The sequence below is a fragment of the Equus quagga genome, chromosome 11 (assembly GCF_021613505.1).
Source record: "Equus quagga isolate Etosha38 chromosome 11, UCLA_HA_Equagga_1.0, whole genome shotgun sequence".
In the NCBI taxonomy this organism is placed as follows: Eukaryota; Metazoa; Chordata; class Mammalia; order Perissodactyla; family Equidae; genus Equus; species Equus quagga.
Window position 1 is genome coordinate 56,640,663 of NC_060277.1, and position 26,935 is coordinate 56,667,597.

Here is a 26,935-nt window from a genome sequence, read left to right on the forward strand (position 1 = left end):
TGGGGTCAGGAGGCCTTTATTGGTGAGTCAGGATGTGGTGGGGACAGAGGGGCGGGGGCCTCAGTGGCCACATGGCAGCATGTCCAGGGCCCCCAAGGCAGCGATTTGCAAGGCACTGGAGTGGCCCACACCGGGCACGAGCACCAAGCTGTGGCCAGGCACCGTTGTCCCCCTCCAAGGGCTTGTCACTTGGGGCAGGCCAGGAGCAGCAGACCCTCAGCGGGACGGCCGTGGCCCAGTCAGCTTCTCTTGTGGGACTGGGAGGCTTTCTGCCTGTAGATCTCGGCGGTGAAGGGCCTGTGGGGGCGAGGAGAGAGGCCAGGTCAGCAGGCCTTGGGGGCCATGCCGCCTCCCAGGCCCTGCTTCCCGGAGCGTGGACAGAGCGAGGATATCCGAGTGGGACAACGAGGGCGCAGGGCCGCCTCGTCACCGCCTCTTGGGGCCCTCAGGCCCCACCGTGCCCCGTCTAAGCTTCCTGTGTGCTGCTCTGACGGTGACCTGGTGTGGCCCAGCCAATGGGCAGCCTGGCCCGAGCTGCCCTGGTCGGGGGAAGGCTCTGGAGGGAGAGGCAGGGCCAGCTGGGCGGTCACACTGATGTCAGACAGCAGCCCTGGCTCCAGGGCCTGGGACACCGCCTACTCACTCCTCATACAGGACAGCGACCACGTAGATGAGGGCCACAACCATGGTCAGCAGCAGGCCGGCGGGGCTGGCGTGCCTGCAGAGAAGACGCCCAGTCAGTGGTCCAGCAGGGCCAGGCCCTCCCTGCCATGTTGGGGCCCTGCGGCCTGACAACATGCACCAGATGCCCCCTTCCTGAGCCCAGCTTTCCTGCTCAGACCAGGGCCCCCGCCATGGGCATCCTGACCCATTGGCCAGCTCGCCGCCTGCCTGCCGGGGCTGGCTGGGGTCCTCAGGGCAGGCCCACACCACTTTTCTTGGGTCTCTACCTCGGCCGGGAGCTCAGGACAGAGCAGGCGCGAATCAGGGAAGGAGGGAATACGGGCCTCTCAGAATGGCTGAGTAGCCACGTGTCCTTTTCTGTGCAGGAGGATGCTCCAGGGGCAGATAACACTACCCCTGCCCACCAGCGACGATGTTCTCAGGTAAGGAGATTGTTTTCTAGAAATGGGTCCAGGTCCCCAAAGCCAGGTAGATTGTCTGAGGGCCTCTCCCCAGGCTCTCTGCTGTGACTGCCACACCGAGGAGCCTGGGAGCCTCTGCCGTCAGGCTGTCCCCCATCTTTTCTATAGTTACTTCTGATCCCACGGGCTCCATAGGGGCTTGGCCACTGGGTCGAGAGAGGGTGGGGAGCAGGCTCATGGGGCCACAGGAGAGCCCAGGAGCCAGTGGGGCACATGGGCCCCAGGTGGGCTCTCTGTCCCCAGTCCTGCCTCCTTCACAGGAGCCCCAGGTGGGGCCCAGGGCCGGGGGGGGGGGAGGCGGGCGGGGGCGGGCAGCTTGACGTGTGCACCCTGCGGGGACCCTCTACCCTACCCACTGCCCACATCCCAGGACACACACTGTCTGTCTGTCCGCCTGTGAGCTCTGGGAGGGACAGTGAAGACCTGAGCACTTCATGAAGGCTGTCCCCCTCCCCAGGGCTCCATTCAAATCACCCCTGAGGGCAGAGTGGGCCTCTCGTCCTTGCCACTGCCACATGGAGAGGCCAAGGCCAAACAGAGACCCCTCTGGGCTGAAATGAATTCTGCCCCCGGAGCTTTGCTCACTGGCCTTAGTGTGGTGGCCCAGAGGCAGCAGAGTCCTCAACCCACGAGCCAGGCACCGGGGAGCCAGGGTGGAGCAGATAGCAGGCTGGAGCCCGATGTGGGCGGACCTGCCGCCAGCCAGCCCAGAGACCAGGGCTCCGTGGCCACAGCGACCCTAAGACTGATGACTCCATGCCTGGGAAACCAAGTTAACTAGGAGCCACTGAGGCCAGAGATGGGTGCGGCTCCTGCAGCTGGCCTCGGCTGCCCCCCAGGTGAGCCCCCGGCACTGGGCCCCAGATCGTGAGCCAAGCAGGCACCCCTGCTTGTAGTTATGTCTGTGTGAAACTTCCCTTTCAAAATGCTGTCACCCCCTGATCTTGACATCCTAACCACCCTGTGTGGACATGACCATCCCTCTCTGCAGGTGAGGAAACTGAGGTCGTGACCCACATGCCAGAGCCAGGCCTGGCCCCGAACCTGGGGTGGTGGCAGGGTCAGTTCCAGGCATCCAGCTGTGCTTCTAGGGGAGGGGGCGTCTCACTCACGCTAGTGGGCTGGGAAGGGGGGGCCTGGTGAGGGTGCAAGGCCCTGGTGCCCTGCTCTTGGCCTAGTGCCCCAGGCATCCTGCCAGGGCTCCCCACACCTGGCTGCTCAGGCGCCAGGGAGCCCCATCTGTGGGGGCCCAGGAGGGAGACAGATGGACCGCAGCAGCCAAGGAGCAGCCCTGCTGGGTCAGCGTCTCACAGCCCGGGTGACTGCTCATCTCTAAGCTCAGGCGAGGCTCCAGCCCCAGCACAGCACAGCACTGCACAGCTGATGTCCTCCTGACAGGGCCTCCTTAGGATGCCCCTACACGTTCCTGAGAACCCTGGCCTGACAGCCCTGAGGTGGGGGTGACCTGGGCACAGAGGAGACCCACGTGTGGCATCTGCCCTTGGAGAGCCCGTTTGAGCAGAGAGGAGACATCTATGGGGGAGCAGTCAGGGAGGGCTTCCTGGAGGAGGGGACATTTCCAGTTGGTTTTGGGAGGACCAACCGAGGGTACAAGTGAGAGAGAACAGCGTGTGCTCTGGCAGGGAGAAGGGAGGGGTTCTGCGTGGGGGAGGCAAGGCTGCAGTGGGGTCCTGCGTGGGAGATGCTCTGTGGAGCGGATGAGTGTGCAGATACCCAGCCTGCCCCTCGGGAGCCTACTGCCAAGTCCAGGCGAGAGGCGCCAGGCTGGAAGGCAGGCGGCTGGGCTGGGGTCCCAGTCAGACCCACGAGCCCCTCTAGCTCCTCCTCACTCAAAGCCCAGTGCTCAGATCTGGGGGCCTGGCTCCGAGCCCCGAGGGTGGGGGTTGGGAGGGAACATCTTGCTGACACTGCACCATTTGAGAGTCACTCCTGTGGGTCCTCTAACCTTTCTGGTCTCTGGAAGCACCTGTAACATTCTAGGCAAGTGGTTTTCAAGTGTTAAATAAGGAACCCTTTCCGCAAAAAACCTTCTGTGGAAGGAGCCCCAGTGCAGAAAACGGTCAGACAGGAACTGCTCTGCAGGCTGTGTGGTTTGAAGCCAGAGCCCACAGTGCTCCCTGTACCGGCCTCCTTGACTTTGGGGCCTCTGAGGGGCGTGAAGGGGAGGCCCGAGCCCCAGGGGTCACTTGTCAGTCCCCAGAGCTGGCGGAGGCAGACAGCAGTCAGCCCTGGGCCCCGGTGCCCTCTCTGCACAGACGCACCCCTGCCGGGCTGGAGGCTGCCAGGGCCGTCCAGCCCTGATGTCCTAGCACACGGTCAGCAGCCAGTGGTCCATGGGCCAAGGTCATCTTTACGTTTTTAAATTGTTAAAAAAAAGAATCAAAAGAATATTTTGTGACACATGAAAACTACATGAAATTCAAATTTCAGCGTCCGTGAATGAGGCAGTGCTGGCCTGGCCATGCCCATTTGCTTGGTGCTGGCTCGGGGCTGAGCCCACCAGCCCTTTCGGGAGAGTGTGCCAGCCCCTGTTCTAGGATGCTGGTTGTTCCACAGATGAGGGACCCTGACACCATCCTCAGGCTCCCAAATGCCGCGGGCTGACCGTGGTCCTTGCGGACGTGGCCATCAGGGAGCGGGGAGGCCTGCTACTCACATGATGGCCCAGCCCAGGTAATTGGCCGTGCTGCCCCAGTACATGGGGTTGTCCAGAAGGTTGAATGGGAACGTGGTCACTCTTGCCTCCTTAAGGATCCCGAAGTAATCACCTGTGGACAGTAGGGCAGGAGCGGAGGGTCACATCCTGGCCACACCATTACTGAGGGAGGCCTCCGGGCTCAACCTGGGAGGGCCTGCCCTCCAGGAGGCTCCAGGCCAGGGGGGAGCAGGTTTAACAGTGTGCTGAGTGAGGGGGCACCCCGGGTGGTGGGCCACTGAGACCACAGGCATGCAGACACCTCAGAGGGCACGAGGTCTCCAGGGTGCTGGAGACGCAGCTGAGGCGCTGAGCCCTACCCCACTGCCATCTGCTCCTCTCCTCTGTGCCTCTGCACAGGCTGTTCCCTCTGCTTAGGATGCCTCTCCCTGATCTGCGTACAGCAAGCCCTCTTCCCGCTCTGGACTTCTCTCCCGCGGCTCAAGGTGCCTCCTAACGGAGACCCTTCCCCCCTGCACTGTCTCAGCAGGCCTGCCTCCTGCCCATGCCCTCCCTCCTTGCCCCAGATGTGGCCTCAGCGAGTTCCTCCCCACCCCTAGGGAAACAACGGGGGCTGCTCTGCTCCTCCACCCTGGGCCCCCACTCGGGAGGTCAGCCCTCGTATTGCCGGTTTCCCACCAGCAGCTGGCCCGGAGCAGCTGGTCACAGTGGAGAGTGTGACCATCGGACGGCTGATCCCAGACAGGCCAGTGACCCACCCCTCGCCTCCCCCCCCAGTGCTCGGCCCCTAGCACAGCGGCCGCTCCGTGAAGGGCACTGCCCTGTTCTCTGGCTTCCTCTCCCCAGAAGTCCCTTGGAGCTTTCCCCAAGCAGAAGTAGGGCAGCCGCAGCAGGAGGGCTGGCAGGAGCTGCGTCACTTGTTGTCTGGGACAAAGGGTGCGGGGCCGAGGAGCCGCCCAGGGGCTGCAGGAGGCTTTTTCCCAGGAGGCAGGAAGTGGGGCTGCAATTGGAGGCAGGTGGCACAGAAACCCGCTTTGGGGTGACTCATGGCAGGGACTTCCAGAGCCCAGTGGGCCCCTCAGAGTTTCTGGGCCATTTCTTTGAGGGGGTGGGGGGGTGCTGCGGTGGCTGCTATCCTCAGGCTCCTTCCCACTCACCCCACCCTGCCTCACCCCTCCAGAGGGCTTTCCCCACCCAGCCCTGACCATGCAGTGGACCCCCACACTGCCTGGGGGCTCCACCAGCCCCTTCCTCAGCTCTCTGCCCACTCTGCCCATGGCACCTGTTGCTGGAGGGCTGTTTACCCCTGGGCTCCAGAGGACCGGAACCGCACAGCACGGTGCCCCTCCCTGGGCCCCAGCCTCTCCTCCCTCCCGTGGTCCGCACCCGGCTCTGCCAGGCCCACACTGTGATCCCCACCTTCTCCCTGGCCCCCTGGTCTCAGCCCCACCAGTCCATCCTCCTCACTGCTGGGAGAGGACCCCTCTTCTGGCCCCCGCCTGCCTCGGAGTGAAGCTCCGTCCCCTGCATGGCCTTCAAAGACCCATGTGTCGTGCCCCTGCCCCAGCCTGCAGCCCTGGCCCCACTGGCCCCTGTGCACCAGCCACCCTGCCCTTGAGTTTGCTGTTTGCACACAGGCCTTGCCTTCCCACCCACTCCCACCCGGCAGACCCAGGCGACCCGACTCCCCCTCTTCCTAGGTCCCTGCCTGCATGCCCTCTTCTAGCACTGGGCTGCCTACGGCTCCTGCCTGAGCACGAGGCACGGAACTGCCTGCTGGAGCCCACTGCTGTGGGCGCCCCAGCCCGCGCTGGGCCCACGGCAGGGCGGCCGGGAGCGCTGGCCCTCAGAGGACGGCTACTCCCAAGTGCGCCTCACCTGCCCATGCACATGAGCTCCTCGGGAGCTGCCGGCCCCTGCTGCAGCCTGCCCTGCCCAGCCCGAAGTCTGCAGCCCCGCCGACTGTGGATAGAGACACCCAGGCAAGCTGGGGGCGCCGGAGGCCACCCGGGGCCCTGGAGGAAACAGACAGGACCCCCCCCCCCCCCCCCACCCCCGGTGAAGGGCTGAGAGGGAGGAGGATCCGGGAGCCCCTGACCCAGCACGTCAAAAAGCCAGCACCGTGTGCCACCTGGGGCTCCCTCTGTGGGCAGTGCTGCCCTCCTTTCTTGCTCTGCCCCTCCCCGAGGCTGCTCTCCTTCTGGGGCTTCCAAGTTGCTGGAAGTTGCTGATGTCCTGAGCACGTCCGGCCCGGCCAGCACTGGGCTCCCAGCCTGAAAGCATGGCAGCTGCAGGCAGGAGGGCCTGCAGAGGAGGGACAGCGCCACCTCTCACCTGCCCCAGACCTGCACCAGCACCCGCTTGTGGCCCAAATGCAGCAGACCTAAATCTGCCTGGCCTGGCAGCCGAGCAGCCAGCCAGCTTCCTGAGCTAAGCATGGACAGGCCAAGGCCAAGAGCAGGAAAGCCAGCCCCACAAGACACCACAGATGGCAGGGCAGTCGGCCACCTGGCCCCAACTCCTCCCCTGAACCCCGAGTGGGTCTGCTCAAGGTCCACAGCCTTTGGGGTCTTACCTAGGAAGGTCCCGGTGAAGCCCAGTGCAAAGAAGCTGGAGAGCACAAACACAGTGCCCACTCCCAGGAGCGCAAGGCCCACGCAGTAGGCCACGGGGTTATCCAGACTCTCCATCTTGGGCTGGCTTAGCATGGCCTGCGTGAAGCTGTGGGGCAGGGGACAGGGGAGACAGGAGGTCACTGATGTGGAGAGGGGGCCACCCCACCCTTCCTGCCCCTATCCTTCATGTGGCCCCCAGAGCAGCCAGTTCATGGGTCTCAAACTCAGCGCCTGCTGGGGCCAGGCAGGTTACACAGTGGCTGCAGGTGGAGTGCACCTGGAGACCACCATCCTGCCCAAGGGGTGCTGCCCTGCAGCAGCAGCCCCCTGCCACCACCAGGGAAGTGACCAGAATGTGCCCAGGTGTGCCAGATCTTTTGGTTTTTCAAGATAAGTCAGAAATGCTGACTCGTATGTGAAATATCCTAATTTTTAGAAATAGGCAAGGCATGAAAACCATTTTGGACTCTGTAAATGTCAGCAGGCTGGATTCAGCCCACAGGCTACCAGTTTGCAAATTCCGTTTGTATCTAGTTGGCAACTGGTACTGCAGAGGCAAGCGGGGCTCAGAAGGTTAAAGATGACACCCCAGGTAGTGCGGCAGGCCCCGGGGCCCACGTGTCTCTGCAGCGGGCGTGTGCCGCACGTGACCGTGGCGTCCCACTCCCCGAGTGGACTCGGCACCCTGAAGCCTGGGGCATGCTCTGCCCCTTTCCCGCCTCCACGGCCCCTGCGCAGGGCTGGCTGCATCCCAAGCGGCATCTCAGAGACTCAGGATGTCTCCCCTCCACCCCTGAAATGCCCTTAGCAGTCTCCCTTTGGGGTCAAGCCATGGAAGGCCTAGTTAAAAGACAAGTGAGTTGACCAAAATGGTGACTCTGCTAGTGGTTTTGGAGGTTCAGGTTCTCCAGTTGGCTCCTGAAGACTGGAAGGCCTGGTGTGAGTAGGGCAAAGCGACTAGGCTTGGGGTGATACGCAGGAGCAAGGCTCAGGGGCTGCCTCATTGTGGGGGAACAGGCCCTGGCGGGAGGGACACACTCAAAGGAAAGGATGTGCACGGGAGCTAGTGAATGCACGTACCACAGACACACGCTTCCCATTCCCCCCCCCCCCCCCGCCGATCATAACACTCAGAAGAGACAGGGAGATCTCCTGCCTCATGCAGGGCATCGACTTGTATTCACTCTACCAGGTACCTCCTAGCAGGGCAGCTCACTATCCACCCACTCACTCATCCATTCACCTGTCTATCCATCCATCTACATCCATCCATCTGTCCATCTATTAGTCTACCCGCTATCTATTCATCCATCTACCCACTCATCCACATATCCATCCACCCACCCATGTCCCCCTCCATCCAACTGCCCATCCATCGTCCCATCTCTCCACCCACCCTCCCTCCATCCATCTTTCCATCTATCAATCTGTCCTCTTTCCATCCGTGCGCCTATGCATCTGAGCATCCATCATAAGGTACCTCTGTTTGCCAGGTTCTTCCAAGCAGAACAAACTCATCATCTTCATTCATTCATTCCATTGGTAAATTCACCTTGTTGTAAAACTATCCTCATGTGAAACTAAAAACTGCCTCCCTGGAACTCTTTCCTCAAACTATTTTCAGCTCTTAGAGAACAGAGGCTGTTCCTCCTTCCTGTGAGGATCTCCCTGGCACCTGGCACACACCAGGCAGAAAGGGTTATTGTCCATGTTCATCAACTCGAGGGGACATGGCACCCCTCGCCCCAGAGTGCAGGAAGAGGGACTGGGAGAAAGGTCTGGAAACAAACAGCAAACAGGACACTGCACAGAAGCCTGCATGGTGACCTGGCAAACAGGGGCACATGGGTCAGGCACACCTGGCCACCGGTCACACTGCCCACACCCCCAGCTCTCCACCCACCACTGCCCTCCCTCTGTCCTCCTGCTGCTCGGGCTCAGGGTCACCCTGCAGCTCCAGGCTGAGCCGCCCGGACTGATTCAGGGTCACACAGCCAGTGTTGTGTGGGCTGCCAGCCCATGCCCTGCCCTTCCATGCCCTCACCTGACTTCCCACTAAACCAGCAGACCTACCCTCTATGCAGCCCAAGGACCCAGGTACACCTTCCACCCTGCAGACACCGGCAGCCAAGGCCACAGAGCAGCCAGTTTTGGCACCCAGCCCCACATCTCCCATCTATAGATGGTGGGAGGGGGCATGGAGAGGGGGCAGGCTCTGGCAAGGCTGACTGCCCTGCTCAGGGCAGGCTCAAAGGCCAGCCCCCTGGCTCCGTGGCTACCACCGCACTGGGGACCACACAGCAGAGAGTATTTGCGTGTTGGGGGTGATGCTCAGACCTCCACACTCTTGTGGGCTGGGTGACCCCCCACTGCCTGGCCCTGGACCCTGCCTGCCTACCTGTTTTGCTCTGGCACCTGTATCTCCGTTCCCCGGGCTGACTCCTTACCCCCACAGGACAATGAGGCCTGCTGGCACCATCTAACTGGACACGAGCTGCCCACAGCCCAGCATACTCATCTGCCTCAAGTTCTCTGGGGGGTGCTCTGTGGCAGCCCACTAAAAACGCTGAGGGCTCCTGGCAGAAGAGCGAGATTGGAGTTCAGACAGACCTGGTGGCCTGGGCCTGTTACCCCATCTCCCCGTGCGAGCCCGGCTGGTGGCTGTGCAGGCAGGAGCAGGGCCAGGCAGGGCTGTGCATGGGGCTTTGTGGGAGCCGGGGGTGAGTCTGCATGACGGAGCACCAGGCACCGCAGGACAGGCACGCTAGACGGGGGCCCAGAAGGCCACGGTGAGGCTTAGCTGAGATGTGACAGAAGAAATTTGCCATGGGAAGCAGGCGGGCAGGGAGAGCATTCCAGAAAGAGGAAGGGCCGGGTCTGGACTTCTGAAAGCTCAGGACAGGAGAGTGACGTGAAGGAGCCCGCAGAGGGGCCTCGTTGGCCTGTGTGAGATCTGCAGTGCTTTCTCTGTGGTGGGAGGTCACTGCTGGGAGCAGCAGAGCAGGGAACCAGTCAGGCTGTTGCAATAGTGGGGTTAGCGCCGGGCGGCTGGGGCCGAGGGAGCCTGCCTCAGCCAGATATGGGGCTCGAGAGAAGCAGCCGGGGGCTGCGGGGCTGCGAGCTGGGTGGGCTCCAGCTCCCCTGCCAGAGGTCATTTGCAGCTTCCACGCAGCAGGCTGCCTGCGGGGGCGCAGGGCAGACAGAGGGGAGCCCTCTCCGTCCCATGCTGTCTGGAGCGGCTTCCCTGGGGGATGGCTCTGCAGGAAAAGCCATCTGGCTGGAAGCAGGTGGAGATGCCTGACGAAGGGCAGACCTAGGGCCGGTGGCCCTGATGCGGCCTCGTGGCTGCCCCAGACTTGCCCCTGGGCCTCTTTTCCATTCCTTCACTAGAGGGAGGAGAGGGTCCCGCGGGGCAGCACCTTTCCCAGCACCCTCGGCACCTCGGCGCGCAGCTCCCCACAAAGGGCTCTGGGCCGTTCGCTCGAGGTCAGCGGCCAATGGGGCAGGGCCTTCCCGGGGCTTCTGTTCAGGCGCCCTTTGCACACAACAGGCGGCATGCTCCGGGGCCAGGAGCGGCGGGTTTTCGGACTGGTCCCAGTGAGGTGACCTGTGCTGTTCCGGCTCCTCCATTAAGCCAGGAAAGCACAGTCCATTCCACATGGAAAATTAAGGAAGGGATGAGTGGCTGTGTGGGCCCTGCGCTCCGGACGAATGAAGTCAGAGGAGGCAATTTCCTTGGAAACAGTCTGCGCTGGGGGTGGGGGTGGAGAGACTCCTTCATTTGTCTCAGGTTCTATTTTCCGAACTTGGATTGAGCTTCCCGTCACTGTGTGACAGGCCACCTGCGCTGCACTCCCCTGCAGCCGGGAGCTGGGTGGAGGTGGGGGCGGGGCGCCACCATGCCCAGGCCTGTTCCCCTTCTCTCTGCACCTGACAAACCTCAGCCATTCGAGGTGTGTCTCCATGACGGGTCTGGTGAGCACGAACGGCTGCTCACGTCCTGTCTCCCCATCTCAGGCTCAGGGCACCTCGCACCCCATACTTCGCCCCGTACTAAGCAAAACCATCCACAAAAGTAGGCATCTGACAGGCTTACTTGTTTTTTTCTAACATACATTAAAATTAACATCTAACTGCTAAAACAAACAAAATGTTCATCTATGTCACCCCCCAAAATCATCAAGGGACTAGAATTTAGCGCTATGTTGGTGTACCGACTCTGCACATTTGAACACATCACCTTCTCAAAGTGTTTCCCAAACCCATCTCAGCCAGGAGAGGGTCTGTCGCCTCTTACCAGTCAGGAAGGATTCAGGTTCGGGTAGGACGGGCAGAACCCCAGGCCAACGGCTCCACCCGCCTTCCCAGCCCGAGAACAGTGGGAACACGCACCAACATCTCCCACGGCCCCCGCAGGCCTGGGGCTCCCAGGCTGACAATCAGCCTCCTCGTGGGCCTTGGGGTGGGAAGGCAGCTGGGGCGAGGGTCCTCTTCTCCTTGCCTAGCTGTGGGTCCTATGCCCACGGCTCTGCAGGGGAAGGCCCCCTCTGCCTGGCCCTGGACCCGCCACCCCAGCCCCCTGTTGAGGTGCACCCACCCTTCCCCTGCTCCTACTCCCGGGCCCCTTTGCTCCAAGTAGCCAAACCTAGTTCCCCGCCCCCTCCTGGTGAGAGGCCAGTTCTCCAGCTGCCCACCTGGACCCTGCCCCACCCCTTCCACCTGCACCGACTGTGGGCCTTCAGGCTTCTGCTTCCAAAGGTCCCGACATGCACCCCCCTACACAGCCCACTGACCCAGGCAGGTGACAACAGAACTCCAGGCATCAAGGGGTGAAAGGTGTCTGAAGGGAGCCCCTTGTTCCCCCAACCAGCCACCAGTTCTCAGGGTTCTAAGCTGGCATGGGCCTCCGGCTGCCCCCAGCGCAGGCCTGGCCTCCACCTGCCTCCTGCCCCAGCCTCCTGCTGGTGCACCTCCACCCGTTGCCCGTGCCTCCACCTCTAACCAGGGCCCTTCCCTCAAGGTAGACCCCCAATGGCCCCACAGCCTGCAGAGTTACAGCTGACCCCACCTGCCCTCCCACTCCCTCAGCCTAGAACTCCCTTTCACAGCAGGGCAGGCAGACCCTCAAGGGGCTGCTCAGGGCCCTGGAGCGCATGCTCTGCGTAATCGGCCCCCTGAATGCAGGCAGACTCATGAACACCAGCATCTCCCTCCCCTGATGGGGCAAGGTCAGGACATTTCTCTGATGGAATTAAGGTCCTGGTCAGTTGACCCTGCTTTAATTGGAAGGGAGATTACCCTGGGCAGGAGGGGCTTTCAAAGAGGTCTGGAGGTCAGAGAGAGAAGTCAGAGAGACTTTCCTACTGGCCTGGAAGAAGCCGACAGCAGTGGTAGGCAGACTCTGGGAGCTGAGGGCCTCGTCCTACAGCCACAAGGAACTAAGTCCTGTGCATACCCAGGGAGCCTGGGGGAGGCCCTGACCCATTTTCTGGCTGTGCTCTCACTGCACCATCTGATGGCCCCCCTGCAGTAAACTGTTCCCCGTCTGCTCCCTTCACTTGCTCCTTCGTGTAGCCACAGGCCATCAGGCCTGTCCTGACCACGTCTGTGAGCAGTTCCAGACGGGCATGGATGCAGCAATGACTAGCACACAGACGGCCGCAGGGAAGAGAGCCACACATGTGCTGACATCCGCCGATTCGGCCAGTCTACACGCAGGGTGCACCTGCCCCCAAGCAACTGACAATCAGGTAAGGGAGCTTTGCTCCCTCTACCCCTGGCCACAGCCCTGCTCCTGCTGAACAGTGCACCCCAGCCGCTGAGCGGGAGCCGTCCGCCCCTGGTCTCCCTGCCCTGTGCTTGCATGCCTATTACCACAAGCCGCAGGAAAATTCTGAGGCATACTGGAATACAACTCCATCAAGTGACTGATGAAGGGCACCAGAGGCTCCCTGATGCCCCGAGCACCTCTGAGCACCTGCCCTGAGGCCGCTGTCTGGAAGGAAGACAGCAGAGTAGGGAAGGCTGCGGTGCCTTCCTGGCTGTCTGTACAGCACTGTCCCGACAGGTTCACTACTGGGCAGCGGCTCCAGGCTGCCCGGCTCCCGCGAAGGCCAGCTGTGCAGAGGCTGTGCCAGCTGGGGAGGCTTTGATGGACGCCCAGAGCCCATCAGGCCTCGCTCCTCCTTCAAGCCTCTGCACTAACTGCCTCCAGAGACCCAGCCTGCTCCTCCTGCCGGCAGCCCCCAGCCACCTCCGGCTGCCCAATAGTGAGCTCCCTCTGAGCCAAGCAGTGCAAGGTGGGGTTAGCTCAGGAAGACCCAGAAGCCCCTGCAAATTCTAACACCGACTCAGTTCATTCATTCCCTCCCCTGCTCTGAAACCCCTGTGGCTCCCTCTCCTCCCACATCCCAGCTGCTGCTTGACCCCAGGCATCTCATCCAACCCGACCCACCACACGCTGCCCATCGCTAGACCACCCCACCCCAGTCCAGTGCCCAGCCCAGGCCAGTTTGCTGGGGGTGTGTGTGCAAGTGGAGGAAGCGAGGTCCCCCCATTTCTGAGGGGTCCCCTTGGCCCAGGTCACATGCCGGTCAGGAACCAGCCAAGGGACCTGGGCAAGCCCTCCTGCTACAGGGCCAAGAGAGGCAGGGGCTGAGACGGCGGACAGACTGTGTGCAGGCTGCTTAGGAGAGTGGTGCCTCCACACAGGGACAGTGTGGCAGTGACAGAGAATAAGGCAGACCCACGGCTGCTGTTCTGCAACAGCCTGCGCCCAGCTCCGCTAAGCGAGCCCACCACGCACCGGCCACGTGCACAGTGGCACATGCCTGTACAGGGTTTCAGTAGGGATGCTCTTGCAGGGGGCACCAAGAAATGGGTAACAGAGGGCCCGGAAGGGCAACCAGGCCAAGAGAGGGAGGCTGGGTTTGCGCCTCGCAGCCTCAAGTGCTACTCTCATCAAGTGGACCACATGTGAACGGGTGACCTGTAGCTGGCTAAGCAGAGGGTGCCAGCAGGCTTGGAGGACGTCTGGAGGCAGCAGCAGGAAGAGGCCCTGTACTCCTCTGCCCCATCCAGTCCCCACTCCTCCGGGGCCTGCAGATCTGCAGCTCCTTGAGAATGGGCACCTTGCTGCCACCAAAAACCCAGGAAGTAAGGGCCATGCTGAGCACCCACTTACGCCAGCCCTGCCAGAGGGGCTTCTCCTGCTGGGCAGCTGAGGACCCTGAGGCTGGAAGGCCGCGGTGGGGCAGAATGGATCCAGGCCTGTCTCGGGCAGCCCCTTTTCCCCCGGGAGAGTGCTGTGGGAAGGCAGGCAGAGCATCTGTAACCCCGACCCTGTGACCACAGTCGGAGCAGGGCCCGGGGAGAGAAGGGCCGGGCAAGGACGGGGCAACTTGTTTACATACCTGGAGCTCTCACCAGTGTTTAGAGACCTCACTGGAGTCTCCCAGCCATCCCCTGACCTCTCTTTCTCCAAGGTCCAGGGTCAGCTGGGCCCCCAGTGCAGGCTCCTTCCATTCTGCACTTAGCCTCAGTACTCACTGAGCCAGGCGCAGTGCTCGGCCCTGGGGATAAACGGCTCACGGGACAGAACACAGTCTTGAGCCTCCTGGAGCTTACGGTCTGTCGAGAGGCGGGTCTCACGTCAGCCCTGACAACTGGACGAGGTGCTGAGGGCCGTGCAGGAGCCGAGTTAGAGCTAGCTCCCACAGCGGGGTTTCTGCACATAGGGTGCAGTCAGGGAGGGCTCTCTGGGAGGCGCCATAGAAGCTGAGAGCTAAAGGTGGAGGAAGAGGTAGGGCAGAGGCCCTGCCATGGGAATTCGGAGGGGCCAGGTGAGGAATCTGGGCGTTATCCTTCCTGCAGTGGGAAGCCAGGGTCGGGGTGTAAGGCAGTGATGATATGGTCTGACTCTCATTCTAACAAGATGCTGTGCGGCTGTGCAGTGAGGAGACTGCTGCATGGTTCAGAGAGACAGGGAAGGGAGCAGGGATGGATCCCGGGGCTGGAACCCAGGGTGCATTACAGGTTGTGCTGCGGGACTGAGCAGGGAAATGTCAGGAAGCAACCAAGGCTGCCCCCAAGGCTTCTGCTTGAGCAAGTGGGGAGACGGGGCTCCATGACCGAGGGAGGAGGGACAGGGAAATCAGAACTCAGCCCTGAGACAGAGAAGCTCCCTGGGGAAGGCCACACGGCCAGGACAGCCAGGTTTGCCACCTGACTCTGCCACTCACCAGCCGTGGCCCCCATCTGATGTGTGGGTTCAAATGCCCAACCCCAAGGCTCTTGTGACCATGGGTGCCACAGGCAGGAGGCAGCGTGGCTGCCCACACCTGGTACTCAGCATTGGTGGTGACTTGGGGCACGGATGGGTACCTCTAGACCCCTGGGCCATACTCCTGACTGGGCTGAGGGCTGTGGGGCTCATGCCCTCTCCTGGCAGAGCACAGGCCCTGACTGCAATCCCAGCATGCTCTGGGGTGGGGGCGAGCTCTCTCCAGCCTCTGCTCTTCCTCAGCCTCACCACTCCTAGAGACCTGGGAGCGTGTGCCTGGGGTCCAGAGGGGTCCCTGGGTCAGGGCTTGCAGAGAAGCAGGCCCCCCACGGTCCTGCTGGAGGGGCCTGCACTCCCAGCTTGGGCTCAGATGGGCTACTGACTCCCACCTTCTTGATGGCAGGCCAGGGCCCCTCCATTGTAAGGGGCACACTCATATGGCAGGGTGGGCAAAGTGGACCATTCCCCTCTCCCGCCAAACTTCCTACGCCTATGAGCCCAGCCTAGGGGGAAAGCACTAGCATTGTGACCACTGCATTCCCTGGGCCTAAATGAATCGAGTCTTTCCTCCCCAAGCTGCGGCTGAGCCTGAAGCTGTCAGATCTCCCACCATCTCAGGCTCCATGGGCTGGAAAACCTTGAACAAATCATTGCTTCTTGCCATGCCTCACTTTCTTCATCTGTGCAATGGGCCCCTTCTCTGCCCTACAAATGTGAAAATGCTCCTTGGGGGCCAGCAGACCCAGAGACCCTGTAGGCAGGGCTGTAAGCCAAGCCCCCTGCCCCTTTGTTTCATAGATAGGCCTCTCTGGAGAATGTCTTCATGTCATTCAACCCATGGTGGCAGGTGCCATGGGCCCCGCCCCTCTGAGGACCATGACCCTTGAGATACCCATCCTGGCCTGGAGCAAAGGAAGTAGGAGATGAGAGGCAGCCTGAAAGGCCAAGAAGCACAGGCTGGAGGCAAAGGTCCAATGGGGAAGGCCAGCCTTGGCAGAGCCCCTCCCAGCCACACTCCCTCAAGGTGAGAAGACATCGAGGGTGGAAGGCAAAGGCACCCTGGATGTGGAGAGGGCAGGCCAGGCCACCCTCTCTCCATGTGTGAGTGTGGGTGTGAGGGTCCCCTGCCCGTGGCAGCTACAGAGGCCACTTCCCAGGAGCCAGGGAGGAGTACCCAGCATCGTGCTCCACCTCCTCAGCCTGTGCCTGCAGGGCGGGGCCACGGGGACCGTGGGGGCTGTCCAAAGGAGCAGCTGCCACCTGGTGAGGGCTCCCACGTGTGGAGACTGGAATTCTCACGTGTGATTTCTCATTTTTCAAAGCACTGCATGGGCCATGGTCAGGCCACGAGCTAGTGTGCTCTGCGATGGTTCTCACAGAACCCAAGAGGTGAGCCCCTGAGGCTCAGGGACGGGCTGCGCTGGGCTTGGCCACGTCCGACAGCCTGAACCCACTCTCCTTCCTCCACAGCTGACCCTGCTCCCCTCACCTCACTTGGCCTCTGGGCAGCAGGGCTTGCTCCCAGGTCCTGCTAGCAGTGCCTCATCTTCCAGAACAAGTCCACTGGCCCTAGCCTCTTTCTCTGATGGCAGGAAGGTAACATGCCAGGTCCAGAGGCGGACTGAGTGGCTTGCTGGCATCAGCCTCAGCCTGGGGAAGGCCCCGAGCCTGAGGACCGCCCAGGCCTTGTCCGCCCCATGCCCTGAGGTCCAGGCACTGTCCCCTTCCCAAGGTCATGAGGACTCCTCTACTGACAGGAGTCTAATGGACCTGAGAGGGAAAGGGTGCCTTGCCATGGCACAAGGCCTCGGAAAGCAGAATTCCCTGGGCTTTGGCCACCCCCTCCTGATGGAGCCCTGTACCGCCAGCCTGGGGCTTACCAGTGTGAGCGCAGGAAGTTCAGGAGCAGGATGGCACAACCCAGGGAGTAGCAGGCCAAGTACGGGGATCGGAAGGCCCTGCTCAGCTTGCGAGTTTTCTGTTCCCATCTCGCAACCTAAATGGGGGAAGAGAGGAGGAGGAGGAAACATAAGACCTTTGCTGGGCAGAATCCCGGGGCCAGGGTGGAGGTGGGGAGCAGGTCTCTGTGCTCCAAGGCTCTGAAGCCCCTGGTTGCGAGGCAGGAGAATTACACGGGAGCAGCTGCTGTGTGGCTCTCAGTCCAGCTCTGCGAGCATCTCCACACTCCCTTAGTCCTGTTTGGGTGGACCACGAGGTCCTCCTGGAAGCAGCTCTTGGACCCAACACCCCTCGAACACGGCAGGAAGCAGAAGGGGCCCGGCAGCCCCGGAAACACCCCTGCGCCGGCACGGGGCTCGGACCAGACTTCAGCCTCCCTCCGAGCCTGGGGCCCGGGAGGCAAAATTCCAGCACGCCCACAGCAGACAAGAAGAGACAGCGGAGGAGAGGGTGCCGCCGCCAACACATGGGGCAGCTGCCAAGGAGGCCTGCGGCGGCGCCCACAGGGGCCGGCACCCCCGCTCAGGTGGCCAGGCAAGGCGGGCAGGGGCACCTCGTACCCTCACCCCCGCCTCCCCCGCTCCCTGAGGCACAGACTTTCAAGCTTTTACATTTCAGACACAGAATCCTTATTTTATTTTTTCAAACTAATCATATCTATAATCAACCTTCAATAGCTGCCAGTGGAGCGAGGCGAACAAACAGCTCTAAAAAATGCCCTTCTGGCCCCTGCTGTCCCCACTGCCCCCCTTCCCCGCACCCACGTCGCTGCCACGCTGGGCTCCCGCTGCACCATGTGCACTAGTGAATGGACAGGGTGGGAGCGGGGAGGGAGGCAGAGGGTGAAAAAGGCAAATACACAGGGAGGCTGGAAAGGAGGTGGCGGGAAGTCAAGGTGGCTGTGATCTCTCTGTGTGAGTGAGTGGTCCATCGGGGCCCTGAACAGGAATATATGCACACACACACGGAGCATCTCGAAGGCCGTGGCTGGCGCTCTGCAGCTCTGCGCACTGGAAGAGGACTGGACCCCGGGGGCCATCTATCTCCATTATGGCCTCAGCCGTGATTCCGCCTGCTGCCCGGCTTGGCTTCCCAGATGCACCTGCCTTTCCTGGCAATTAATCAGCAGGGACAGTGATTAGCAGCTCCAGGTCCACCAGCGACTTGGCCCAAGGCCACCGACTCTCTGACTCTCTCCCTGGAGGTAGCTCCCAGGCTTGTCCTCAGATTTCCTGGGGAGTAACAGGCCGGGGGGCGAGGCGGGTACAGGCTGAAGTTTCCGGGAAGGAGAGGTGAGGGAGGTGGCTCCTGGGCCTTCCCCTCAATCAGGTCTCCACTGTTGGCACCACTGCCCACCCTCTCGGAAGGTAAACAAGCCCTTTGTCCGGCTCCAGGCAGGCGGCCTCTGCTGACCCCGTGGGAAGCTCAGTCCTCACTCAGAAAGAGAATGGCGTGAGTGCTTCCGGGGTGAATGCACCACCTAGCAGCCTGCAGATGGCACCGTGGGGCCCAAGGCCACAGACTTCACACTCCTTATGGCCACTTTGTGTTTTTTAAAAAAATTTTTGAGATATAATTCAAAGTGGTTTTTAGTTGTGCAACCATCACCATAGTCTAATTCCAGAATATTTCTATTACCCTACATACAAACCCTGTGGCCAGTAGCTGTCACTCTCCACTCCTCCCAGCCCCTGGCACCACTAATCTACCTTCTGTCTCTATGGATTTGCCTCTTCTGTAAGTTTCATACAAACAGAATCATACAGTGTGTGACCTTTTGTGTCTGGCTTCTTTCCCTTAACATAATGTTTGAGGTTCATCTAAGTTTCAGCAGGTATCATTACTCCATTCATTTTCATGACTGACTAATACTCCGTTGCATGAAAGGACTACATTTTGTTGATCCATTCATCAGTTGATGGACACTTGGGTTGTTTCCCCCTTTTGGCTACTGTGAGTAATGCTGCTGTGAACATCTGGGCACAAGTTTTTGTGCGGACATGTGTTTCCATTTCTCTTGGGTGCATATCCAGAAGTGGCATTGCTGGGTCATATGGTGAATCTATTCTTAACTTATTGAGGAACCGCCAGACTGCTTCTCACAGAGGCTGCCCCAATTTACATTCCCATCAGCAGGGCTTTGCCAACACTTGCTATTTTTCTTTTCTTTTTTTTTTTTTTAAGATTTTCTTTTTTCCTTTTTTTTTTTTAAATATTTTTTTTTTTTTTTTTTTAAAGATTTTTATTTTTTCCTTTTTCTCCCCAAAGCCCCCTGGTACATAGTTTTGTATTCTTCGTTGTGGGTTCTTCTAGTTGTGGCATGTGGGACGCTGCCTCAGCGTGGTCTGAAGAGCAGTGCCATGTCCGCGCCCAGGATTCGAACCAACGAAACACTGGGCCGCCTGCAGCGGAGCGCGCGAACTTAACCACTCGGCCACGGGGCCAGCCCCTTAAATATATATTTTTTAAAGATTTTATTTTTTTCCTTTTTCTCCCCAAAGCCCCCCGGTACATAGTTGTATATTCTTGGTTGTGGGTCCTTCTAGTTGTGGCATGTGGGACGCTGCCTCAGCGTGGTTTGATGAGCAGTGCCATGTCCGCGCCCAGGATTCAAACCAACGAAACACTGGGCCGCCTGCAGCAGAGCGCGCGGACTTAACCACTCGGCCACGGGGCCAGCCCCAACACTTGCTATTTTTCCTTTTTAAAAATTGTAGCCATTCTGGTGGGCGTGAAGCAGGAAGTCATTGTGGCTTTGATTTGCATTTCCCTACTAACTATTGACGATGTTGGGTGTCTTTTCATGCACCTATTGGCGATGTCTATGTCTTCTTTGGAGAGAAGTCTGTTCAAGTCCTTTGCCCGTTTCTTGTATTGGGTTGATTGTCTTTGTTCACGAGCTGTTTATATATTCTGGATACTAGATCTTTATCAGGTATATGATTTACAAATATTTTCTCCAATTCTGTAGGTAGTCTTTCTCTTTCCTTATAAGGTCCTTTGATGCATTAAAGTTCCTTATTTTGATGGGCCACTTTGTTTTGCCCTGTAGGATTCAACCCAACTCAGCCAACCTTCCTCTGGGGCCTACTGGTGTGTGCTCGGCACTGCACCAGGTGTGGCTGAGGCCCCCAAAATGAACAAACCACCAGGCCTCCCCTCAGGGTGGCTCAGAATCTACCAGGATAACACATAGATTTGAGTTTCTGACTGTGTGCCTGTAGTACACAAGCCAGCTGGGCAGATTTACACAACATCAGGAGGGAATCTCGGGTAGCTGGACTTCAGGACAGGTCATGTGGCCTATGAAGGGTTCCTTCTGGAGGTCTCCTGCAAGACACAGGCACGCTCCAAGCAGCCACACCAAGGGGGAAAGAGAAGCCCTTTCAGAGTGCCTGCCCATCAGAAAAGACTGGCAGGTACTAACAACCAATGGGGCAAAGAAGAAATCAGAAGAGAAATCAAAAACTACCTGGAGACAAATGAAAATGGAAATACAACATCCTAAAACCTATAGGATGCAGCAAAAGCAGTTCTAAGAAGGAAGTTCACAGTAATAAATGCCTACCTCAAGAAAGAAGAAAAGTCTCCAACAACCTAACTTTATACCTCAAGGAACTAGAAAAAGAGGAACAAACAAAGCCTAAAGTTAGTAGGTGGAAGGAAATAAAAAAGATCAGAGCAGGAATAAATGAAATAGAGACTAAAAAGATAATAGAAAAGATCAATGAAACAAACAGCTGGTGGTTTTTGAAAAGATAAACAAAATTGACAAACTTTTTAGCTAGACCCACCAAGAAAAAGAGAGAACGCAAATAAATGAAAGAGGAGATACTACAACTGATACCACAGAAATACAAAGGATCATAAGAGACCCCTATGAATAATTATACACCAACAAATAGGATAAGCTAGAAGAAATGAATAAATTCCTAGAACCATACTACCTACCAAGACTGAATCATAAAGAAATAGAGAATCTGAACAGACTGGTTCCCCTCAGGGAGACGGAATCAGTAATCAAAAACCTCCCAACAAACAAAAGTCCAGGATGATATGACTTCATTGGTAAAGCCCACCAAACCTTTAAAGAAGAATTAATACCAATCCTTCTCAAACTCTTCCAGAAGAGGAGGGAACACTTCCAAACTCATTTTACAAGGCCAGAATTACCCTGATACCAAAACCAGACAGGGACATCACAAGGCAAGAAAATTACAGGCCAATACCCCTAGTGAACATATGCAAAAATCCTCAATCCTCTTGAAACAAAAAAACAACCTACTAACTGGGAAAAAATATTTGCAAGTCATATATCTGACAAAGGCTTAATATCCTTAATATATAAAGAACTCTCGCAACTCAACCACAAAACATCAAACAACCCAATCAAAAAATGGGCTGGAGACATGAACAGACATTTCTCCAAAGAAGATATACTGATGGCCAACAGGCACATGAAAAGATGCTCATCATCGCTGATCATCAGGGAAATGCAAATCAAAACTACACTAAGATATCACCTTATACCCGTTAGAATGACAAAAATATCTAAAACTAATAGCAACAAATGTTGGAGAGGTTGCGGAGAAAAAGGAACCCTCATACACTGCTGGTGGGAATGCAAACTGGTGCAGCCACTATGGAAAACAGTATGGAGATTCCTCAAAAAACTAAAAATAGAACTACCATACGATCCAGCCATCCCACTACTGGGTATCTATCCAAAGAGCCTGAAGTCAGCAATCCCAAAAGTCCTGTGCACCCCAATGTTTATTGCAGCACTGCTTACAATAGCCAAGACGTGGAAGCAACCTAAGTGCCCATCAACAGACGAATGGATAAAGAAGATGTGGTACATATATACAATGGAATACTACTCAGCTGCAAAACAGAACAAAATCATTCCATTTGCAATAACATGGATGGACGTTGAGAGAATTATGTTAAGTGAAATAAACCAGTGAGAGAAAGATAATCTGTGTATGACTCCACTCATATGAGGAATTTAAAACTATGGACCAAGAACAGATTAGTGGCTACCAGGGGAAAGGTGGGGTGGGGGGTGGGCACAAAGGGTGAAGTGGTGCACCTACAACATGACTGACAAACATTAATGTACAATTGAAATTTCACAAGATTGTAACCTATCAATAACTCAATAAAAATAAATAAATAAATAAATAAAATCCTCAATCCTCAGCAAACTGAATTCAACAATTCAAATAAATTCAAAGTCAACAATTCAAAAAAAATAAAAAATAAAAATAAAGAAAATGTGGTGTATACACACAGACACACACACACACAATGGAATATTATTCAGCCATAAAAAAAGAATGAAATATGGGGGCCAGCCTGGTAGTGCAGCGGTTAAGTTCACACGTTCCACTTCAGCGGCCATGGGTTCGCCAGTTGGGATCCCAGGTGTGGACCTACACACATCTTATCAAGCCATGCTGTGGTGGCATCCCACATATAAAACAGAGGAAGATGGGCACAGAGGTTAGCTCAGGGCCAATCTTCCTCAGCAAAAAGAGAAGGATTGGCTGTAGATGTTAGCTCAGGGCCAATCTTCCTCAATAAATAAATAAAAGAATGAAATCTTGCCATTTGTGACAACAGAATGGAACTTGAGGACATTAAGCTAAGTGAAATAAGTCAGACAGAGGAATAAAAGCACCATATGATCTCACTTATATGTGGAATCTTAAAAAATAATAATAATAAGCTCATAGATATTGAGAACAAATTGTTTGCCAGAGGCAGGGTGTGGGGCTGGGCAAAATGAGTGAAGGGAATCAAAAGGTACAAACTTCAAGTCACGACAAACAAGCCCTGGGGTGTCATGTAGAGCATGCTGACTAGTTAACAGCTCTGCATGGCATACCTGGAAGTTGCTCAGGGAGTAAATCTTAAGAGTTCTCATCACAAGAAAAAAATTCTGTAACTCTGTGTGGTGATGGATGGTAACTAGACTTATTACGGGCATCATTTTGCAATACACACAAAATATCAAACCATTATACTGTACACCTAAAGCTAACATAATGTCAATTATACTTCAACTAAAAACTTAATTAAAAAAACAAAACAATACACCATGATCAACTAGGATTTATTCCAGGGATGCAGGGATGGTTCAACATCTGCAAATCAATCAACGTGATACACCACCTTAATAAAATGAAGAATAAAAATCACATGATCATCTTAATAGATGCAGAAAAAGCATTTGACAAAATTCAGCATCATTTATGATAAAAGCTCTCAACAAAGAGGGTACAGAGAGAATATACATTATAAAGGCCATATATGACAAACCTACAGCCAACATCATACTCAACGGTGAAAAGCTGAAAGCTTTCCCTCTCAGATCAAGAACAAGACAAGAATAGACACGCGCGCCACTTTTATTCAACATAGTATCTGAAGTTCTAGCCACAGCAATTAGGCAAGAAAAAGAAATAAAAGGCATCCAAATTGCAAAGGAAGAAGTAAAACTGTCACTCTTTGCAGATGACATGATATTGTATAGAGAAAACCCTAAAGACCCCACCAAAACACTGTTACAACTAATAAGCAAATTCAGTAAAGTTGCAGGATAAAAAATCGACATACAAAAATCTGTTGTGTTTCTATACACTAATAACAAACTATCAGAAATTAAGAAAACAATCCCATTTACGACTGCATCAAAAAGAACAAAATACCTAGGAATAAATTTAACCCAGGAGATGAAAGACCTGGACACTGAAAACTACAGAATAGAGCCCAGAAAGAAACCCACACCTATAGGTCAATTAATTCACGATAAAGGAGCCAAGAATATGCAATGGGGAAAGGACAGGCTACCCAATAAATGGTGCTGGGAAAATGGGACAGCCACATGCAGAAGAAGGAAACTGGACCCCTTCTTACGTCATACACAAAACTCAACTCAAGATAGTTCAAAGATTTGAACAGAAGACCTGAAACCATAAAACTCCTAGAAGAAAACATAGGCAGCAAACTCCTCGACACGGGTGTTCACGATGATTTTTTGGATTTTACACCAAAAGTAAAGGGAAAAAAAGCAAAAATTAACAAGTGAAACCACATCAAACTTGAAAGCTTCCTCACAGCAAAGGAAACCTCAACAGACTCAGGCGGCAAGGGCCGACAGGACGGCCCGGCAGACAGGACGGCCCGGCAGAGGAGGCTCCAGGGGCGGGATCGGGTGTCAGCAACTGTCCAGAACCCCGAGGGTCTCCAAGACACTGACAATGCCAATCACAGTGACTCGATGCAGCATCTCACCGTTTCTAAAGTGCTTTTACTGGAGCTCACTTAACCCTCAACACGGAGGGCGACTCGAGTGAGCTCCATTTACATATGAGGAAGCAAGGGCCCCTCAGAACCTACTGGTGGGGTCACACCGCCAGAAAGAGGGTCAGCAGAACAACCCTAGGGCTCCGAACCCAGGGCTCCTTCTAGCCACAGGTGGCCCCTCTCTCCACCCTCCTCATTAGCCCAGTTGTTTTTCAAACGAGCTACCTGGTACAGTCATGTCTCTCTTAATGAAGGGGATGCATCAGGAGAAATGCATCGTTAGGCGATCCCGTCGTTGTGCGAACATCGTGGAGCGCACTTACACAAACCTAGGTGCCATAGCCTACCACACACCTGGGCTCCACGGTACAGACTATTGCTCCCCAGCTGCAACCTGTGCAGCGTGTTACCGCACTGAACACTGCTGGCAATTCTAACACAAGGGTAAGTACTGATGTAGCTAAACATATCTAAACATAGAAAAGATACAGTAAAAAAAGATGAAAAATGGCACCCCTGTACAGGACATTTACCGTGAATGGAGCTCGCCAGACTGGAAGTTGCTCTGGGTGAGTCAGTGAGAGAGCAGTGAGTGATGTGAACGCCTAGGACGTCACTGCTCACTGCTGCAGGCTCTATAAACACTGTGCACTTACGCTACACTGAATATATTTTTCTTCAATAATAGACTAGCCTTAGCTTACTGGAACATTTTTACTTTACAAACAATTTTTAAAACTTTTTGACTCTTGCATAATAACAGCTTAAAACACAAAACGCACTGTATACCTTAGAGACAGTATATTAATAAAGATATAGTATGTTAATAAAATGTTTCAGATATATAGTTAAAAACTAATTATAAAAATATTAGTAGTTGTTGCCCAAATATCGTCTGACTGGTGCTGAATTGTCATTATTAGGAAATGGAGGGGCCAGGCCAGTGGGGGAGTCATTAAGTTTGCGTGCTCCGCTTTGGTGGCCCAGGGCTCACTGGTTCGGATCCTGGGCGCAGACGGAGGCACGGCTCATCAAGCCACGCTGTGGCAGCACCCCACATAGAAGAACTAGGATGGCCTACAACTAGGATACACAACCATGTACTGGGGCTTTGGGAGAAGAAACAGAGGAAGATTGGCAAGAGATGTTAGCTCAGGGCCAATCTTAAAAAAAAAAAAGAAATGGAGAGCATTGTGATTTTTCTTTCTTTGTATCCTTATTCTATACACATTTTTTTCTATTTAAAAATTTTTTTTTAATCTTTAAACCTTTTTTTGTGAAAAACTAAGACACACATTAGCCTAGGCCTACACAGGGTCAGGATCATCAACCCCGCTGTCCTTCACCTCCACATCTTGTTCCACTAGAAGGTCTTCAGGGCAATAACACGCATGGAGCTGTCATCTCCCGTGATAACAATGCCTCCTCCTGGAACGCCTCCTGAAGGACCTCCCTGAGGCTCTCCTTGAGGAGGTGTCACTCTTGCCAGGAACATGTCCATGGTGGTTTGCTTGCTTAGTTTCTTTTGTTCATCACAGATTCACTTGTGAGCAGATAATGCACCAGGAACATTCCTCTCTATGAATGAAAACCCGTCAGTGTTGGGGTCTGTGTTTTCAAAGCTTTTAAGGAGCTTGCTGAGGTCTGTGGAAGCTTCTGCTGAACCCTTCGCTGTGAATTTTCTCGGGGGTTCCTCTTGTCCTGCCTCTTCTTTGCTACGCATTCCCATTCCAGTTCCAAGCCCTCATCAGTCAATTCCTCCAGGAGCCCCTCAGTGTCGTCCGCAGCCACACCCTAGTCAAGGATGTTTCCATCTCCACCACAGCCTTGTTGATTTCTGCAACCTCCTCATCCTTGGCAAATCCTTGGAAGTCATGGATGAACCTCTTAAGTGTCTTCTTCCAAATGCCATTCATACGCTCCTTGATGACATGACCCCAAGTCCAGGCAAGGTTCTTGGTCAGTCAGAGATGTTGCAATTCTTCCAGAATTGCATCAGTGTCTTCTCAGTTGCAGCAACATCCTGGGCAAAGGTCTTCCTCAGGTAGCAGGCCTTAAAAGCTGCTATCCATTGGTTGGATCAGAGAAGTGGTACTTGGAGGGAGAAACACTGCTTTGATGCTGGGATGAAGAACACCAATAAAAGGAGGATGTCCGGGAGCATTATCAACAATAAGCCAAATCTTGAAAGATCTGTCATTCTCCAATCAGTACTTCTCCATGTGGCTGGCACAGCAATTCAGGAGGGCGTCTCGGAAGAGGAGCAGAGTCAACCGTGACTTCTCATTGCTCCTGTGGTACACTGGCAGTGTGTGCTTATTGATGTTAGAAGGCCCTCGGGTGCTCCCTCTGCCAGATCACAAAGGATTTCAATGTGTAGCCTGCAACACTGCCCCCAAGCAAGACTGTAATCCTGTCTTCAAAAGCCTTGAAACCTGGCATTGATGGGGCCTCCTTATGGATGAAAGTCCTTTCACACATCTGCTTCCAGAATATGGAGCTGTCATCCATATTGAATATTTGCTCTAGCAAGTAGTTTTTCTCCACAATCAGCTCACCTAGAGTTTCCAAAAATTCTCCAGCTGCCTTCATATCAGCACTCACAGACCCACCACTCACTTTCGCATCATGTAAGGAATAACGATTCTTTTTTTTTTCTCCCCAAATCCCCCCAGGACACAGTTGTATATTTTAGTGTGGGTCCTCCTAATTGCGCCATGTGGGACGCCACCTCAGCATGGCCTGACGAGCGGTGCCGTGTCCACGCCCAGGATCCGAACCAGTGAAACCCTGGGCCGCCAAAGCAGAGCGTGCGAACTTAACCGCTCGGCCATGGGGCCGGCCCCGGAATAGCTATTCTTGAATCATTTAAACCATCCAAGCCTAACAGTGAATTCAACATCACAGTTGGGTCCTGGCTTTTCTTTCAACACCACAAGCAAGCTTT

The 26,935-nt window shown here is 55.7% G+C and overlaps 1 protein-coding gene across 9 annotated transcripts in view; it reads right to left on the reverse strand.

Annotated features, from left to right (window-relative positions):
- Positions 1-26,935, reverse strand: part of PEMT (phosphatidylethanolamine N-methyltransferase) — an 83,441-nt gene continuing 56,506 nt past the window's right edge. For 8 of the 9 annotated variants that reach the window (XM_046676459.1, XM_046676456.1, XM_046676460.1 and 5 more), the window contains 5 exons: positions 16,599-16,714; positions 6,398-6,543; positions 3,823-3,934; positions 644-718; positions 1-297 (listed from right to left, as the gene is read on the reverse strand). In XM_046676459.1, the coding sequence (XP_046532415.1) occupies positions 240-297; positions 644-718; positions 3,823-3,934; positions 6,398-6,543; positions 16,599-16,714 (507 nt within the window). In that variant the 3' untranslated portion in view covers positions 1-239. The remainder of the gene's footprint in view (positions 298-643; positions 719-3,822; positions 3,935-6,397; positions 6,544-16,598; positions 16,715-26,935) is intronic. The other variant, XM_046676455.1, reaches the window with a different exon arrangement.